General features: G+C 40.6%; 1 protein-coding gene across 3 annotated transcripts in view; it reads left to right on the top strand.

The window, feature by feature from the left end:
* tbc1d16 (TBC1 domain family, member 16) overlaps positions 1-18,692 on the top strand; it is a 131,895-nt gene that overhangs the window by 21,984 nt on the left and 91,219 nt on the right. For all 3 annotated transcript variants that reach the window (XM_072558612.1, XM_072558611.1, XM_072558610.1), the window contains one exon: positions 3,825-4,033. In XM_072558612.1, coding sequence (XP_072414713.1) covers positions 3,862-4,033 — 172 coding nt within the window. In that variant the 5' untranslated portion in view covers positions 3,825-3,861. The remainder of the gene's footprint in view (positions 1-3,824; positions 4,034-18,692) is intronic.

Raw genomic sequence — 18,692 nt, 5'->3', positions numbered from 1 at the left:
GTGAAGGCTCAGCCACCACTAGGTATTGAATGACAACTGTATACCTAAAGATCTTCTGTACTGTGAACTGGCCACTGGGTTGTGACTAGGGCATCATTACGGCATCAATATGGACTTTGCTAGTTTCCTCATTTCCCCACCCTCCACCTTATCCCGCTTCCAACTTTCCAACTCGGCATCACCCTCATGACCTGTCCTACCTGTCCATCTTCCTTCCCATCTATCCACTCCACCCTCCTCTTCGACCTACCACCATTACCCTATCGCACCACCCCCACTCCCAGACCCACTCCCCTCCCATTTACCTCTCTACCCCCTCAGCTCACAAGCCTCATTCCTGATGAAGAGCTCTTACCCAAAACATTGACTTTTCTGCTCCTTGAATGCTACCTGACCTGCTGTGCTTTGCCAGCACCACACACTTAACTCTGATCTCCAGCATCTGCAGTCCTCGCCTTCTCCTACGACAAGGACAGTCATACTGCTGCTATAGGTACCATTGCAAATGAAATTTGAATATGATAGACGTTAATGTCAGACAATTGGATATTTAGTGGCCAAAACCACCTAGAGGCTGACTGTACGAATGGTGTTGCAAGTGGCAAAAAGAAAAGGAATGCTCAGTTACTTGAAAAGAGGCCCCAAAAAAACAGAGGTCAGTGAATCCTACACTTTCTCAATTCAGCCCCTTCGTCTGTGCAGCAGAGACTCTTATACCAGAATGGGGTCCTGAACCAAACCAAGCAATACTTTGTGCTTTGCTGTTCAACCATTCGTCTCATGAATCAGGCTACCATTGTAAAAATCTATCCTGTTATTGACTGCACAGACTTGTCCTATATTTGATAATCTCATATCACATTAGTCAGATGTCCTTCAGAGCTGCTGAATCTGAGGGCCTGCTCAGGTGGCTCAAATTTGCTGTTCATTTCAGATTGGCAAATAAAAAAAGGTCACATTTATGCAATGAGAGATGCTTTTCGTTTGGAATTCATGAATATTTTTGATGTAACATCACATTACTTCACAACAAAACATTATTCAGTTCCAGGACATCTCTATAGGAGTTTCTCAGGATAGTATCCTAGGCCCAACCATCTTCAGCTGCTTCATCAATGACCTTCCCTCCATCACAAGATCAGAAGTGGGGATATTTGGCGAGAAGTGCACAATGTTCAGCAGTACTCGCAACTCCCTCAAATACTGAAGAAGTCCGTATTCAAATGCATCAAGATCTGGACAATATCCATGCTTGGGCTGACAAGTGGCAAGTAACATTCATGCCACACAAATACCCAGGCATTGACTATCACTAAAAGAAACAATCTAACTACCACCCCTTGACATCAATGGTGTTATCATTAAGGATGTTGATCATGGGTGAATTCGGTGGAGCTTCTATTGACCAGAAACTCAACTGGACTCACGACATAAGTACAGTGGCTACAAGAGCAGGTCAGGGGCAAGGAAGACTGCGGCAAGTAACTTACTTCCCGACTCCCAAAAGTCTGTACATCATCTATGTGGCACAAGTATGGAGTGTGATGGAATACCCACCATTTGTCTGGATCTGTGCAACTCCATCAACAGTCGTGACATTTGATACCATCTAGGACAAAGCAGTCTGCTTGATTGGCACCACATCCACAAACATCCACTCCCTCCATGCTGACGCTGAGTAGCAGCAGTGTACACTATCTACAAGGTACACTGCAGAAGTTCACCTAAGATCCTCTGATAGCACCTTCAAAATCTGCAACCACTTCAATGACAAGAGCAGCAGATAGATGGAAACGCCACCATCTGCAAGTTCCCCTCCCAACCACTCAACATCTTGGAAATACTTCACCGTTTCCTTCACTGTCACCAGGTCAAGGTCCTGAAATTCCCTCCTGAATGATATTGTGGGTCAATCCACAACAATTGGACTGTAGCAGTTCAAGAAGGCAGCTCACCACCACCTTCTCAAGGGCAACTAGGGGCAGGCAATAAATGTTGCCCTCTCAGTGATGCCCACAATCCCACAAAAGAATTTTAAAAATCTCTTCTCTGATTTGAATTCCAAAAGGATCCAAACTTTTAATGCATGTTTTTAAACATTCGAGTCTTCATAATATGTTTGTTCCATGTATTTCTTTTTTCCATTCTCTTTTCTTTTTTGACCTATAATAGGTTCTATTATCCACTCTAAATCTGCCTGTTCTGCTCCCCACTTCCCTTAAGAAGGCGAGGGTCCTAAGAGTCATAGAGGTCTACAGCACAGGAAAAGGCCCTTTGGCTTGTTGAATCTGTGCCAGTAAAGGAAAAAAACAACTATTCTAATCCCATTTTTCAGTAATTTGCCAATTAGTTTTGTAAGCCGTGGCAATGGGCTACAGGAAGATTCCACTTAGTCAACAACAGCAAAATCTTGCAATTATGTGACGCAGGTACTTGGTTGCAGTGAGGTTTAGAAAATCGTAGGTTAGATGGTCAAAAGTTTGGTGAAAAGTATGCTTTAAGGCATATCCTAGAGGAGGAGAGAGGCAGAGATGCTTAGACACAGAGTTCCAGAGCTTAGAACCTTGGTATCTAACATGTAGCTGCAAATTAAAGTTGACAGATTCTAGAAGTGATTGAGCACAAAGATTTTGAAAGGTTAGCAAAAGCTACAGAGAAAAAAAGAGATGAGGCCAAAGAAGAAATTGAAAGCAAAGATGAGCATTTACAATTCAGACATGGCTATATTAGATATCAGTGTAGATCAACAATTGGAGGTTGAGAGAAGTATTCCTTAACATCAGAATTTTGGATGACCTCGAATTCATGTCCGATGCAATTTGAAAGGTTGACCGAGAAGACACAGAAAAAGTTAAGACTGGAGGTTACAAAGACATGGATGCAAATTTCAGAAGCGTTGAAATGAGTTCATCGAGAGCTGACAGAGGTAGGAATAGGTCGTCTTGATGATGAGCATGTGGTCAGAAGTTCATGTGTTGTCAAATGTGAGTTGCAGGGTGCAGTTCAGCATCAGCTAATTGCTGGGGTCAGGAATAGAATTGGGGACAGGAATGGAATTTGTTGAGGTTACTGAAAGCAGTGGCTTTAGTTTTGCCAAAATATATTTGGAAGAGATTTCTCCTGCAATACTGGGTTTTACAAAAGCAATGTGACAATTTTAGAGGTAAGGGAGAGTTTGGACTGGTACTGGTATGTTAAACTTGGCTGTCACCAGTGTACTTGTGAAATCTGCGGTATGCAAATGGATGCTGAAGACAAAACATGGACGTGTGAAATAGCTGCAGGCAAGGATACACCGTTAGAGGACACCTAAGGTAATGGTATGGGAGAGTGAAAGTGAAGCCATTGCAGGCGATTCACTTACTTTGATTCTACAAATATGAATGGAAGCAGGAGAGAGCAACCTTACCCAGCTAGATGACCGTGGAGTTGCTTTGGCGGAACATGATGTGGCTGCAGAAAAGGAGGAGTACAGTAGTTGAGGTGAAGGAACTGTGAACTATGTCAGGAAACCTGAAAGTAAGGTTGATGAGTGATTTTTTTGATGAGAATCGGATTGAGAGGTCGTAGAGAACAACAAATTTAATCACAAAACATGAAGAGTGGCGGAAGTGAGATACCGGTTGGAAGAGAATTTGCTAACAAGAAAGGGGACTGACCAAGATATGACTTGATGATATTGGTCATATTGTCATGGTTTAAGTAGAACAAATGGGGTGGAAGGGATAGCTGGATCCAGCAACTTCTTCAAGGAGCTGGAGTTATTATCCTTCAGCAGGGTTTTAATTTGGTTTTTAAGAAATTATATTTTTGCTTTGAACTAGGCTGAAGACTTCAGATGATGGAAAGAAATTCTTGGAGATGTCTCTGGGTCAGCTCCTGCGGCGTGCATCTTCAAAAGCCTCTGACCTCCTGACCTTTAATCAGTCAAGTGGATCCTCCAGAATTTTGGATGGCGAAATTATTTATTCAAAGAACAATGTTTGTGTCCATCCATCCGATGTGCTGCGAGGTCTTGGAGAACACCACCCAGGTATGGTACATAAAGTTCACCTGCTGTTCATGGTTCAGATTTAAACAAGTTTCACTCTTTAATGTGTTGATTCTGCTGAACAACTGAATTGCAAACTGAAGTTAAAAATAGTAAAACTTGCAATTGCATCCAATGTTTAACCAATTTTTGGATTGGATACTGAGTTTCTTTTCTCTTTAGAGGTTAGCCAACAACCATAAATTGGGAGTAACATCACTCACCACAGAGAAAGTCAGGATAACCAGCAAGGTTGTACATTGTGGAAGACAACTGCTGCACTAAATAAAAACTGGAGGGTATCTGTATTATCTTCTTGCCAATCAACATAAAGAAGGCAGCAACAGAACTCAAATGAGATTGTCTTTTCTTTTGGTGGTTCAATGGTCCAAAACTCAAATCTGAAGGGAAGACTTGCATTTTTTTTAAACAAAAGCACTTACTAAATCAACCTGTTTTTTAGCTTTTGTTCAACAGTGCCATCAATGCAGAACTTTAATGCTCGAAAAAATATTGTTAATTAATATTAATCTCAGCTTAAATTCACCATAAGAGACAGAAATATGTTTCTCAAAGCAGAGTTAACCTCTTCTCCTGTTATGTGTCAATGGTATCAACAAGCTTTAGTTTATTTTCTAATTCCACGAAATGCAACTTTACTCTTTTCATGATTTGCAGAAGTCACACGACACCAGGTTATAATCCAACAAGTTTACAGGGAACCTCAATTATCCCAATATTGGATTATCTGGCAAGATCACAAGGTCCCATGTGCTCAGCTAAACTATGTTATTCGGAATTCGAGTAACTGAATGAAATACCCCCTGCCCGTGTCCTTTGGATAATCGAGGTTTCTCTGTATTTGAAATTACAACTTGTCAGAGTATTACTCCTTCATCAAGTGAAGTGAAGAGCAGCACACTAGCACAGAATTTATATGCAGAGAGATAACAGCAAGATCATTTCAGCTGATTAAGAATGTCAAAAGATAAGTACAAATAGTGAGTGGAGGTCGACAGGCCAAGTGACAAGTCTTTGCAGGTGATCAAAAATGTCAAATGGCGTGAGTAAAGTGTCATCAGCTGACTAGCAAGTGACTTTACACTCACTGTTTGTACTTTTGGTCACTTGCAAAGATGTATCACTCAGCCAGACAACACTTTTTGTACTTCACTTTTGACTCTCTTAATTACCTGGAATCATACAGCGCAGTACAGGCCCTTTAGCCCTCAATGTTGTGACGACCTGTGGAACCAATCTGAAGACTCTCTCTATCCTACACTATTCCATTTTCTTTCATATGTTTATCCAATGACCATTTAAATGCCCTTAAAGTTGGTGAATCTATTACTGTTGCAGGCAGTGTTCCACAACCCTACTACTCTCTGAGTAAAGAAACTACACCTGACATCTGTCCTATAACTATAACCCTCAATTTAAAGCGATGTCCCCTCATGCTAGCAATCACCATCCGAGCAAAACGGCTCTCATTGTCCACCCTATCTAACCCTCTTATTATTTTATGTCTCAATTAAGTCCCCTCTTAACCTTCTTCTTTCTAATGAAAATAACCTCAAGTCCCTCAACCTTTCCTCGTAAGACCCTCCCTCCATACCAAGCAACATCCTAGTAAATCTCCTTTGAACCCTTTCCAAAACTTTCACATCCTTCCTATAATGCAGTGACCAGAACTGTCCGTAATACTCCAAATGTGGCCACACCAGAGTTTTGGTGTGACTGCAGCATGACCCTTGTGGCTCCAAAACCCAATCCCTCTTCAAATAGAAGTTAACACACCGTATGCCTTCTTAACAACCCTATCAACCTGGGTGGCAACTTTCAGGATCTATGTACATGGACACAGAGATCCCTCTGCTCATGTACACTACCGAGAATCTTACCATTAGCCCAGTGCTCTGCATTCCTGTTTCTCCTTCCAAAGTGAATCACCTTACACTTTTCCACATTAAACTCCATTTGCCAGCTTTGCAGCTTATCTATGTCCCTCTGTAACCTGCCACATGCTTCAGCATTAACCACAGCTCCACTGACCTTAGTGTCATCCGCAAAGTTTACTAACCCATCCTTTTTATACCCTCATCTAGGTCATTTATAAAAGTGACAAATAGCAGTGGACCCAAAACAGATCCTTGTGGTGCACCACTCGTAACTGGACTCCAGGATGAACATTTCCCATCAACCTTTCAGCAGGCCAATTTGTAATCCAAACCATTAAGTTACCCTCAATCCCATGCCTCCGTATTTTGTGCAATAGCCTACCAGGGGGAACCTTATCAAACGCTTTACTGAAATCCATATACACCACATCAACTGCTTTACCTCATCCACCTGTTTGGTCACCATCTCAAACAACTCAATAAGGTTTGTGAGGCACGACCTACCCTTCACAAAACCGTGTTGACTATCCATAATCAATGAATTCCTTTCTAGATGATTATAAATCCTATCTCACAACACTTTCCACAACCAAAGTAAGGCTCACTGGTCTGCAATGACCAGGATTGTCTATACTCCCCTTTTAACAAGGGAACAACATTTGCTATCCTCCAGTCTTCTGGCATTATTCCTGTAGACAATGATGACATAAAGATCAAAACCAAAGGCTCTGCAATCTCCTCCCTGGCTTCTCAGAGAATCTTAGGATAAATCCCATCTGACCCAGGGGACTTATCTATTTTCACACTTTACAGAATTTCTAACACCTCCTTGTGAACTTCAATCCCATCTAGTCTAGTAGCTTGTATCTCAGTTTTTTCCTTGACAATATTGTCTTTTCCCAGTGTGAATGCTAACAAAAAAATTCATTTCGTGCTTCCCCATCTCTTCTGTCTCCACACACAACTTCCCACTACTTTCCTTGATTCGCCCTAATCTTTCTCTAGTCATTGTTTTTTTCCTGATATACCTATAGAAAGCTTTAGGGTTTTCCTTGATCCTATTTACCAACGACTTCCCATGTCCCTTCCTGGCTCTTTTTAGCTCTATCTTTCAGTCTTTTCTGGCTAACGTGTACTCTCAAGTGTCCTGACTCAGCCGTTACATCTCATTCTCACATAAGCTGTCTTCTTCCCCTTGACAAGAGATTCAACTTCTTTAGTAAATCACAGCTACTTCGCTCAACCACTTCCTCCCTGCTGTCACGCTCCACATTTCAATTGTGCCCATCCCCTGCAGTTTCCTTCCTCACCCTATGCATCCTAAATCTTGCCTGATTCCATCATAATTGTTTTTCCCCCAGCTATAACTCTTGTCCTGCGTTATGTACCTATCCCTTTCCATCACTAAAGTAAACATAATTGAATTGTGGTTGCTATCACCAAAGTGCTCAACTACTTCCAAATCTAATACCTGGTCAGGTTCATTACCCAGTGCCAAATCCAATGTGACCTCGCCCCTTGTTCGCTTGTCTACATACTGTGCCAGGAAACCATCCCGCACACATTGGACAAAAACTGACCCATCTAAAGTACTCTAACTATAATATTTCCTGCCAATATTTGGAAAGTTAAAGTCCCCCATAACAACTACCCCTGTTACTCTCGCTCTTATCCAGAATTGTCTTTGCTATCCTATCCTCTACATCTCTGAAACAATTTAGAGGCCTACAGAAAACTCCCAACAAGATGACCTCTCCTTTCCTGTTTCTAACCTCAGCCCATACTCCCTCAGTAGATGAGTCCTCAAACGTCCTTTCTGCTACCATAATACTGTCCTTGATTAACAATGCCACACCTCCTCTTTTACCATTTTTTTCTGTTCTTACTGAAACATATAAATCCCGGAACCTGCAACAACCACTTCTATCCCTGTTCTGTTTATGTCTCCGAAATGACCACAACATTGAAGTCCCTGGTAACATCTTGCCATTATCTCTCTGCATATAAATTCTGGGCCTGTGCACTTTCCTCCACTTATTCTGATGAACAAGCAGCATTCCAAATGCTTGTCATTTCAATAAACCTGTTGGGCTATTCAAAAACAAGTTGCTAGAAAAACTCAGCAGATCTGACCGCATCTGTTAAGAGAAATCCAAATTAATTATTTGCGTCCAGTGACATTTTTTCAGAAGGGACTATAAGCTGGTCTCGCGTGACATCTGACTTTGTCCACCCCAGTCCAACACCAGCACCTCTACATCCTGATTTGCAGCACAGAAAAATGTATTGATAGAGTTTTGCGTTGACGTTTATTGACCTTATTCAGGTTGCAGGACCAATGAAGCTGTTTGGAAAGATTTTCAGATCGAAGATGTTTATTCTCTACTTAATTTAAATTATGGTTTGAGGCGTTTACAGAAAAGCCACTTAGACTGCCACATCATTCTATGTGACAAATCATTTAACAACCTTCTCTATCCTATTTTAATAATAAATAGTCTGTTTAAAATATCAAAGCTTTTCTAAACTTTCTGTTTTCAGTGGATCTCAAATGTAGAATTTATGATGTGCAGTATGAAACTATATTTCTTTTTCTAAGGAAGACTTTGAGTTGACTTTCCATGCTCAAAATATTGGGTTCTTTTGAGCCACTCATTTCAGTATTCTTCTGATTTTTATTGGGATAAAGTTATATATTTAAGTATTTAATACTTAAATGTTGTAGCATTTACTAATTTACAAAGAAAATTGCCAGTTTGTATGCACTTTATTTGTAGGCATGCATAAATTAATTCCCATCAAACATATTTGAGTTAGGATTTTACTAGTTACTACAAATATTGGCAGATTCACTTTGCTGGAAGAACTTGCTTGATTGTTTGCCTGTACTTTACTGTGTAATGAAAATGCTATAGCAAAAAGCAGGCAGTAGGAGGTACTCATGATGGTTACATGGATATAGGTGAGTAGCTTATCGAGGAAATATCAGATTTCACAACTACTGAAAATCTAATGGGTGTGTTAATATAAAGGATTTTAAATTAGCCTTTGAACAACATCTGCTTAAGATTTACCATTTTTGTTCTTTTTCTGTTAATTAGTTGCTGCCTTTTTTGTAAAGTCGTCTCATGAGATTTTCCTTTTAGAGGCCAGAAAGTTTGTGTGTGAGCAAAGTGTTATAAGGTAGGGGTAAGCGTTGGAGTCTCAGGTTATAGATTTGATATAACAGTGGTGAATTGAGAGACTGTGTAAAATAATTTGACCTTAAGTTCAAGCCTGTGTACTGAAATTGCAAAATGAATATTTGAGTGTTTCATGACCACTCTATGCTACTGAACTTGTCTTTAATTTCTCTTAGCCAAGGTTAATATACAGTGCCCTCTAGTGTTGAAGCCATTGCACTTGACCTACAGAAATAGATAGAGGTGAGCAGAGTTCAAATCAAAATATTCAAAGTACCAATAATTGATCAGAAAGTAGACATTTTATTAGTACCAATATTTGGAAAAGCAAAAAGATAACTGGTTGATAAAATCAAAAGATAGAGTTGTCGTCTTCATTCTTATGAAATGTATTTTTCATGTTCCCTGATACCGCAGGACTTTTAAAAAAAATTAGCAAGCTACTGTTAGATTTATATTTAAGATGTCTCACAGACGTGCAACTTTAAGAGTGTAGTTTGTATGCTCTTTTAAAAGAGCCATAAACACTAAGTGATCGTTTGCATATTTAACCTTAAGCTTTCAGAATGCAATGACAACCGTGTGATAGACTGAAGAATTTTACAGGTAGTTATTCTATTATGCATTGGTTGCATTCTTGTGCAATCCTATTTTATAGAAAAACCGGGTTTAGAAATAATGCTTAAAGTGTTGGTGATGTAATTGCATTACAGCCAGCACACATTTTAAAAGTTTGCATTTAGAGACTTTGTCCCCGATTTGATAGTTGCATTATAGTCAACTTGAGTTAGTGAAATGTGCATTATAGCAGAACAAAATATGAGTGAAGTTACCCAATAACTTGAGTTCATGGTGCCATTTGTTGAAGAAAACTCTCACCAACAGCAGTTTGCATCTTTAACACAGGAACATGTTCCAAGATACTAAACAGAAACATAATCAGACAAAAATGGGCATGATTTCAAGGAAATATTAGAATAGACCCAAAAGCTTGGTCAGAAGATTGGATTTTATATGGGCCTTTTGAGATAATGGTACAGAGATAGAGAATTCATGAGTGTAGGTCTTAGACTTCAAAGGAGAAATGAAAGGGAAGAAGATAAAGGAAGAAAGAGCTCAGAGTCTGAAGAATACCTTATTCTGAAGGTTGCAGAGTTGGTGCAGGTTACTGAAACAGAGCAAATAATAAGAAATTGAAACATGAGATTGAAATTTCTAAATTGGAGCTACTGGAAGATGGGGAGCAATAATAGGTTAGTCAGGACTTTGGACTTGAAGTGGAAATTGGGTCTATGCAGGGGTTATAACCAGAATGGGAGCGAGGAGAAGAGAGGTTTCTAGAAATGGGGATATCAAATGTGATTAAGTAACTAATAGGTACACAAGGAATGTATTAAATGGCAAGCCAAAGTGTAGGCAGTAGCGAGCTGAAAATGCAGTTTTAAACACCTTAAGGGGAAGAGGAGTTTCAGAGGTAAACAGAGTTGGAAGTAAGTTTGGAATGCAGGGAAGTGGTCAGAGATTACTTCGTCGTTTTTCAAAACCTTGAGAATAGAAATGTCATGAAATGTCAGGATTGAAGAGGAATCATGAGTTTATATGTTACATACAAAAAGTAAATGCTGTCATGACCTTGTGACATGGGTTCTTTGATAAGTATTTCAAAAAATTATTCTTATTATGCTTTCTCTGATTATCAAACTCTCCAATAGCTTGTCTATGTAATCTATCCATTAGACATCTGTTCAGACTTGGATGCTGAGTTTTGCAGAAGTTGTATTCCATTGAATGTGCCTAGATGTCTGATGCAGTTGGGCTAATTTCACATGAGAGACCATGCTGAAGTACTTGAAACACGGAGTTTTTCAATAATGGACCTTGAAAAATGGACTGAAAAATCTTAGTTTGGTATCAAAACACTGACTCATGGATAAAACTAAGATGGCATGCTTTGAAACAATAAAATCCTCAACTAATGTTTTGAAGTGGCCCTCAAATGCAGGCAACATTTGTGTTTTCTTTCCCTTTGCAATACAGCCATTTCTTAATAATCAAACTTTGGGCATGTACTCTTGGAGTTTTATGCTTTAGCTTTGAGATTTAACTGTTGCAAATCAACATATCTTGGTCAAGTGTATGAAATTCCTTTCCTATTTTAATGGAAGCATTCACCCATTTATTTTACAAGCTTCATGCCCCAATGAAAATTTTAAAATAATTACATGCAAACATAAGAAATATTCATCTCGTATTATTTCAAGGCTTTAGACCTATGACATGCTTTAGTCCTTTGCAGGATGGATTATGAAATTTTGTTGGAACATTTCCCTTTATAATGTAAATTGGAAATGTTTTTGAACTCATTAACTAAAACAGACTGGGCATACTGTAAAATTCAGATGAATCCTAATAAATCCATAACCACTGCAGTTTGGCCAGAAGTGTAGGCTGCTCACACAAAAGAACAGCTTATCATATTTATATCCCAATTCAGTTACTTCTAGCTGATCGTAGGAAAAAAAACTAAATATAACTGGATTTTATAGGCAATTTTCATTTCATCAAACATAACTGACAACCAGGACAAACAGTATATATTTAATAATGGAAATTTGAATATTGCAAACACTGTGTCCTTGAAACAGGATTAAACATTTAACTGTACCATGGTCACGATGTTTAGGTAATAGGATTGTGTAAAGTGATTTGATGCATTTAAATTCACTTCCATTCTATGCGATTATCTGGATTTAGCTACTGCTGTTAAGGAACATTTCTTGTGGAAGGTTTTACCATTTTTACCCAAAAGCAACACCTTTTATGGTCTCCAATATAGGTGAATGTTTACTTCCATGCTAAATTATAAAATTATAAGTCATCTATAAGGAATCAGATCTTAATTTTTGCCATGAATTGCACATCGAGATTTCTCTTTTGCTGACACAAAGTTTTTAATATCCTAGTAATAGAAGCAGTAATAGAGGCTTGTCGAGCCTGCTCCAACATTCATTAGGGTCAAGGCTAATCTATCCATCGTCTCAGCACCTTCTACCTGCATCATCCCCATAACCCTCAATTTCACAAAAACCCATCCACCTGTGTCTTGAATATATGTCGTGAAGCTGCCTCTATTCCTTCCTTTGTAGAGAGTTCCATTGATTCACTATTGTCTTGGAAAAGCAGTTCCTCCTCATCCCTGTCCTAAATCCACTCCTCTGAACCTTGAGGCCATGTCCCCTAGTATTAGTCTCATCCACCAGCAAAAATAACTTCACTTCTTCTATCTTATCTATCCCTTTCATAAATGTATATGTTTCTATAAGATCCTCTCTATTCTTCTAAATTCTAGCGAGTACAGTCCCAGGCAGCTCAACCTCCCCTCGTGGGGTAACCGCATCAACCCCAGAATCAACCTGGTGAACCTCCTCTGCACCACCTCCCAAAGCCTGTATATTCTTCCTCGAGCAAGGAGACCAGAACAGCGCATGATACTCCAGGTGCGACCTCACCAACATCTTGTACAAGTGCAGCAGAACTTCCTGTTTTGAAATTCAATCCGTCTAGCAATGAAAAACAATATCACAGGTGAAGTGCCAGAAGACTGGAGGTTGGCTAATGTGGTACCACTGTTTAAGAAAGGTGGTAAGGACAAGCCAGGGAGCTATAGACCAGTGAGCCTGACGTTGGTGGTGGTCAAGTTGTTGGAGGGAATCCTGAGTGACAGGATGTACATTTATTTGGAAAGGCAAGGACTGATTAGGGATGGTCAACATGGCTTTGTGCATGGGAAATCATGTCTCACAAACTTGATTGAGCTTTTTGAAGAAGTAACAGAGTTGATGAGGAAGGATCGGTAGATGTGATCTATGTGGACTTCAGTAAGGCGTTCGACAAGGTTCCCCATGGGAGACTGGTTATCAAGGTTAGATCTCATGGAATACAGGGAGGACTCGCCATTTTGGTTACAGAACTGGCTCAAAGGTAGAAGACAGAGGATGGTGGTGGAGGGTAGTTTTTCAGACTGGAGGCCTGTGACCAGTGGAGTGCCACAAGGATCGGTGCTGTGTCCACTACTTTTAGACATTTATATAAATGACTTGGATGTGATCATAAGAGGTATAGTTAGTAATTTTGCAGATGAAACCAAAATTGGAGGTGTAGTGGACAGCGAAGAAGGTTACCTCAAGATTACAATGGCCCAACTGATTAAGATCCCAATGGGCTGAGAAGTGGCAGATGGAGTTTAATCTAGATAAATGAGAGGTGCTGCATTTTGGGAAAACAAATCTTAGCAGGACTTATACACTTAATGGTAAAGTACTAGGGAGTGTTGCTGAACGAAGAGACCTTGGAGTGCAGGTTCATAGCTCTTTGAAAGCTCTGGAGGTAGATAGGATAGTGAAGAAGGCGTTTGGTATGCTTTCCTTTATTGGTCAGAGTACTGAGTACAGGAGTTGGGAGGTCATGTTACGGCTGTGCAGGACATTGGTTAGGCCATTGTTGGAATATTGTGCACAATTCTGGCCTCCTTCCTATCGAAAAGATGTTGAAAGGGTTCAGAAAAGATTGACAAGGATGTTGCCAGGGTTGCAGGATTTGAGCTATAGGGAGAGGCTGAATAGGCTGGTGCTGTTTTCCCTGGACCGTCAGAGGCTGAAGGGTGACCTTATAGAGGCTTATAAAATCCCTGACTCCCTGAGGTCAGGGAGTCCAGAACTAGAGGGCATAGGTTTAGGGTGAGAGGGTAAAGAGATAAAAGAGACCTAAGGGGCAACTTTTTCACGCAGAGGGTGGTACGTGTATGGAATGAGCTGCCAGAGGGAGTGGTGGAGGCTGGTACAATTGCAACATTTAAAAGGCATCAGATGAGTATATGAATAGGAAGGGTTTGAAGGGATATGGGCCGGGTGCTGGCAGGTGGGACTTGATTTGGGTTGGGATATCTGGTCAGCGTGGATGAATTGGACCGAAGGGTCTGTTTCCGTGCTGTACATATCTATGATTCTATGACTGTGTTTACCTTTCTGATGACTTGTTGCACCCGCAAATCAACTTTTAGCAATTCGTGTACGAGCACTCCTAAGTCCCTCTGCACAACCACTAATGCATCTACTGTAACTTCTGCCATTTCTTTCAGCAGACTGGGATGCATTCCACAGGACCAAGGGACTTCTCTACCTTTAGGACCTCGTCTCCCATCGTATCCTTAACATCATTCTTTGGCATGTTAGACACGTCTTCCACTGTGAAGGCTGACACAAAATACTTACTCGAGGCCTTGGCCATTTCAGGCATTACCCAATATTAATTCCCCTTTCTTATCCTGCAAGGGACCTACATCCACTTTGGCCACCCTTTTCCACTTCATAGATTATAAAAACTTTTCCTACCTGTTTTTTATATTCTGTGCTAGTTTGCATTCATAATCTATCTTTCCTTTCTTTATTGCTTGCTTTCTGGTTCTTTGGTGCTTTTTAAAGTTTTCCCAATCTTCCTGTTTCCCATTACTCTTGGCTCCTTTGTAAGCCTGAGCTTTTAATTGGATGCCTTCCTTTATTTCCTTGGATATCCAAGGCTGGCTGTTCCTACCCTTACTACCCTTGTTTTTGACTGAATGTGCTTTCCATGAGCACTGAAAAATCTCTTTCAAAGTCCTCCACTGTTCCTCAACTGTTCCACCATATAACTTGTGTTCCCAGCCTAATTTAGCTGATTCCTTCCTCATCCCATTCTAGTTTCCCTTGTTTAAGCATAACACCCTGGTCTTACATGATACTATTTCACTCTCCACTTGTATCTGAAACTTGATCATACTGTGATCACTCTTTTTCTGAGAGGATGTTTAATTATGAGATCATTAATTTTACCTGTCTCATTACACAGGACCATTTCTAAGATTGCACAATCCCTTGTAGGTTCAGTAACATGCTCTTCAAGAAAGTTATTATGGATGAGTTCTTGAACTCCTCTTCAAGACTGCCTTGAACAACTTGATTCGGCCAATCAATGTGCATGTTAAAGTCCCCCATGACTACTGCCATTTCATTCTTACATGAATCACATGTTTCTTGATCGATCCCCTGTGCCCTTGTAGCATTATTATTGGGTGGCCTATAGAGTACTCCCACCAGTGACTTCTTCCCCTTACTGTTCCTGATCTGCACTCAAATGGATTCAACATTTTTCTCCTTGGATCCTATATCATCTCTCCCTATCACCCTAATCTCATCCTTATTTAACACGCCATCATATTCTGTACTTCACTCACTGTTCATTGCTTGCTACTCCCTTCACTGTTGCCTCTTGCCACTCACCAGCAAGGTTACCTTGCTATTCAAGGTTGGCTGGAAAATTTGCATTTTTCTCCTCTGGCATTGAGACTCTCACCTGATTCACCACATCAGTTAGGGAGCAAGTCAGTGAGTGAGGCAGCGAGGGCTCTAGGGTTGGGAGCAGGGCAGTGAAAGGGTTAACAAAATGAGCAGTGAGTGAGAAGTGATTAGGTAGCAACCAGGGTGGCAAGTGAAGCAATGAGATGTTGAGTACAGTAGTAATCAAGAGTCATCCAAATTGTTGTTGTTTGACGCAAGCAACTACCTACATCTCACATTCAGTGACATCACAGAGTCTTTGACTGCATGGGTGGTGAATATGCCTTCTGCTGTTGCAGTGACAGCAAACACAATGAACTCAACCAAAAAATTCTACAATTGTAAGGGGTGAAATTGCAAAGTAACTTGCACTTAAAATGTTTTCATTTAAAAAAACCACAAGTCTAAGCAGTGTAATGTTCTATGAAGTAAGTATGCTGTTAACTATGTTTAAGCCTGTCCATGCTTATCAAAGGATTCTTAAATTAAACTGTTTAGTGAGTTACTTTTGTTTGATGTGAGTTCCAACATTATTCCACTAATCTATTCTAACCTTCCTAGCCACTGTAGGCGTTGGCAAGACAGTTGGAAAAATAGAGTGAAATTCTCAACATTGGTTGACAAATTGGACTTTTTCTTCTCAATCAAGATGAGAATCTCACTAGTGAGTGACAATAAGTCCGATTGTATCTATTAATGTATATTAGTGTGTCTTTATGACCTATTGTTACCGACCAAACGAAATTTCCCATTCTCTCAATTAGATGGTGACAGTTCTGAACCTGAAAGATAGAGCAAATATTTGGGCACTCCAGCTTGCTGTTTGCTCTTCCCAGTTTCCATCTTGATCAGCAGCCCCTCACATCTTAAAGCAGACTCCAGGGATAGTGACTGCCTGCACCCTCCATCTATGCCATGTTGGCACCGACCACATACAAACTTCACTGTACCCTTGTGATACATCTCTGTCACTTAGAGTATGACTTTGCACTTCAGAGCTTACTGACACCTTTCATTGGAATACTGCTCCCAAAACACTTTTTACACTCGAGGACCCCAACTCAATAAGAGGTTCAACAGTGGAATTAGGTTCTATTCACTTACTTACTCTTAGTGCTCACTCATTTTGCAGTTGCTTGAGTGCTCACAGCATCTATGCCTTGCCTTGCCCTTTTGTGATTTGACCTCTTAACCAGATCTTAAAGATTTACAGTACTTCTGTCTTGACTTGCTGATTAGCACAGATACAAAGCCAGGCAGCTTGTCATGATTGTTAACAGTGATCAGTCACGAGCTGGATGTGCTGTTGTACGGCACTGTATTGTATTAACCTCAAGTGCCAGTAATGTGTAGCAAACACCCAACACGTGCTCCAATTAAATGGTCATGTCTCAAAGTCTGTCAAGGGAGGCCCCTCAAATGTCAGGCCAAGGGAGACACCATTCAGTCATGTCATGGTAGCACAGTAAATCAAAAGCAGTGTCTGATATTAGTCCAGGGGCTTAAACAAAGTCAGTTGGCCGCTTGGGGCACTCGGTGTCATGGAGTCCATATCAATATAGTCCAGAGAATGGGCCACAATCAGTCCTGCAGATCCAATGCAACCAGTCTGGGAAAGTGCAGTTGGGCAGTCAGAGAGATGCACAGATATTAGTCAGAGATGTAATCAGAGGTAACATGACACCAGGTACTGATCCAACAGTTTTATTTAAAATCGCAAGTTTTTAGAGCGCTGCTCCTTTGTCAGTTGAAGACACTTAATCTGACAAAGGAGCAGCCTTCTGAAAACTTGTGATTTCAAATAGAACTGTTGGTCTATAAACTGGTATCGTGTGACTTTTAACTTTGTCCACTGCAATTCAACACCAGCACCTCCACACAAGTCAGAGGTCTGGTCACGTGTCAATCCGAGCTGGCCATTCAAGTCATCCAGTGGATGGGCCGGAGTCAGTCCTGAGGTTAGCTGAATTAAAGTATCAGGGGCCATATCAGAATTGATAAGGATGTTGGGAAGGTCAATTGTGGTGATTGGACACAGTATGCTTAATGCTAAGAGGATAATAGTAAAGGGTGGAAACGCAACATATAAACGAGGTAGAGGTCCTCTTGTGCCGCAGAGGTAGTGACCCTACCCTTGGATCCAGGGCTCGAGTTCCACGTCTCACATGCTCCAGAGATGTGTAAAACCATTTCTGAACAGGTTGATTAGAAAAGCAGGTTTAAAAAAAAATTAAAAGTAAAGGGGGTGTGGATGGTGTCTTTGGTTACCAGGCTGAGTCTGTGATTTATTCTGCCAAGCGCAACCTGTATTGCCTTCCATACTCCTATGAATTGCAATGCATGCTTGAAATAGAAAATGGCTACAGCCATACCCAGAGTGGAAGGAGAAAGTTTCATTGCCTGAATACGCAAACTCTACTTGTGGGTAATACGAAGTCCTTCAAGGGGAAACTAAATGAATTAAGCACTACCACAGTACAGATTGAAGTCATCTGTGATCATGTTGCCTTGCATGTGAATAGCTTGAGATGCCCAGCTGTATAGCATATAAATCCTGGTTGCAAGCAATCTTGACCATGTCATTCATCATTGCAGATTAGAGCTTATCATCTCTGTGAAGCAAAAGTAATCAAACACGGGTGACCTTAAAAGTTACACTGTAGGCCACAGTTCACAAAGACAAACACATCTCATTGGCTGCACAAGGGAATGGAACTGACTTCCTCTGACCTTGAATAGTTAAATACTTGTCAACATGCTCTTTTGAAAGCAATGAGGCAGGAGTGGGGAAACCAGGTATCAGTAATCATGTTGCACTTATCGCACAACTGCAGTCGGAGGTTATATGACCTATGCTGCATTAATCAGAATGTAGAGTCATTCCATGGTTTTCCTTGTCATTGTACCCCATGTCTCATTGTATGGAGGAGTATATTAAACTATAAAGGACTATATGCCCTACCAGTATGATTCACGGAAAACAAGGGGTACCTTCTGCAACCATCACTGATGGCTCTGTAACACAACCTCCTGACTGAGGCTGAGCATATATACAGTGAATGAAAGTGAGGACTGCAGATGCTGGAGATCAGAGTCGAGAGTGTGGTGCTGGAAAAGCACAGCAGGGCAGGCAGTATCTAAGGAGTAGGAGAATTGACGTTTCGGGCAAAGGTCCTTCATCAGAAATGAGGCAGTGAGCTGAGGGGGTGGA

Source organism: Chiloscyllium punctatum, chromosome 39 (assembly GCF_047496795.1).
Source record: "Chiloscyllium punctatum isolate Juve2018m chromosome 39, sChiPun1.3, whole genome shotgun sequence".
Classification (NCBI taxonomy): domain Eukaryota; kingdom Metazoa; phylum Chordata; class Chondrichthyes; order Orectolobiformes; family Hemiscylliidae; genus Chiloscyllium; species Chiloscyllium punctatum.
Note: the sequence above shows the minus strand (reverse complement) of the source record. Positions and strands in the feature narration are given on the sequence as shown.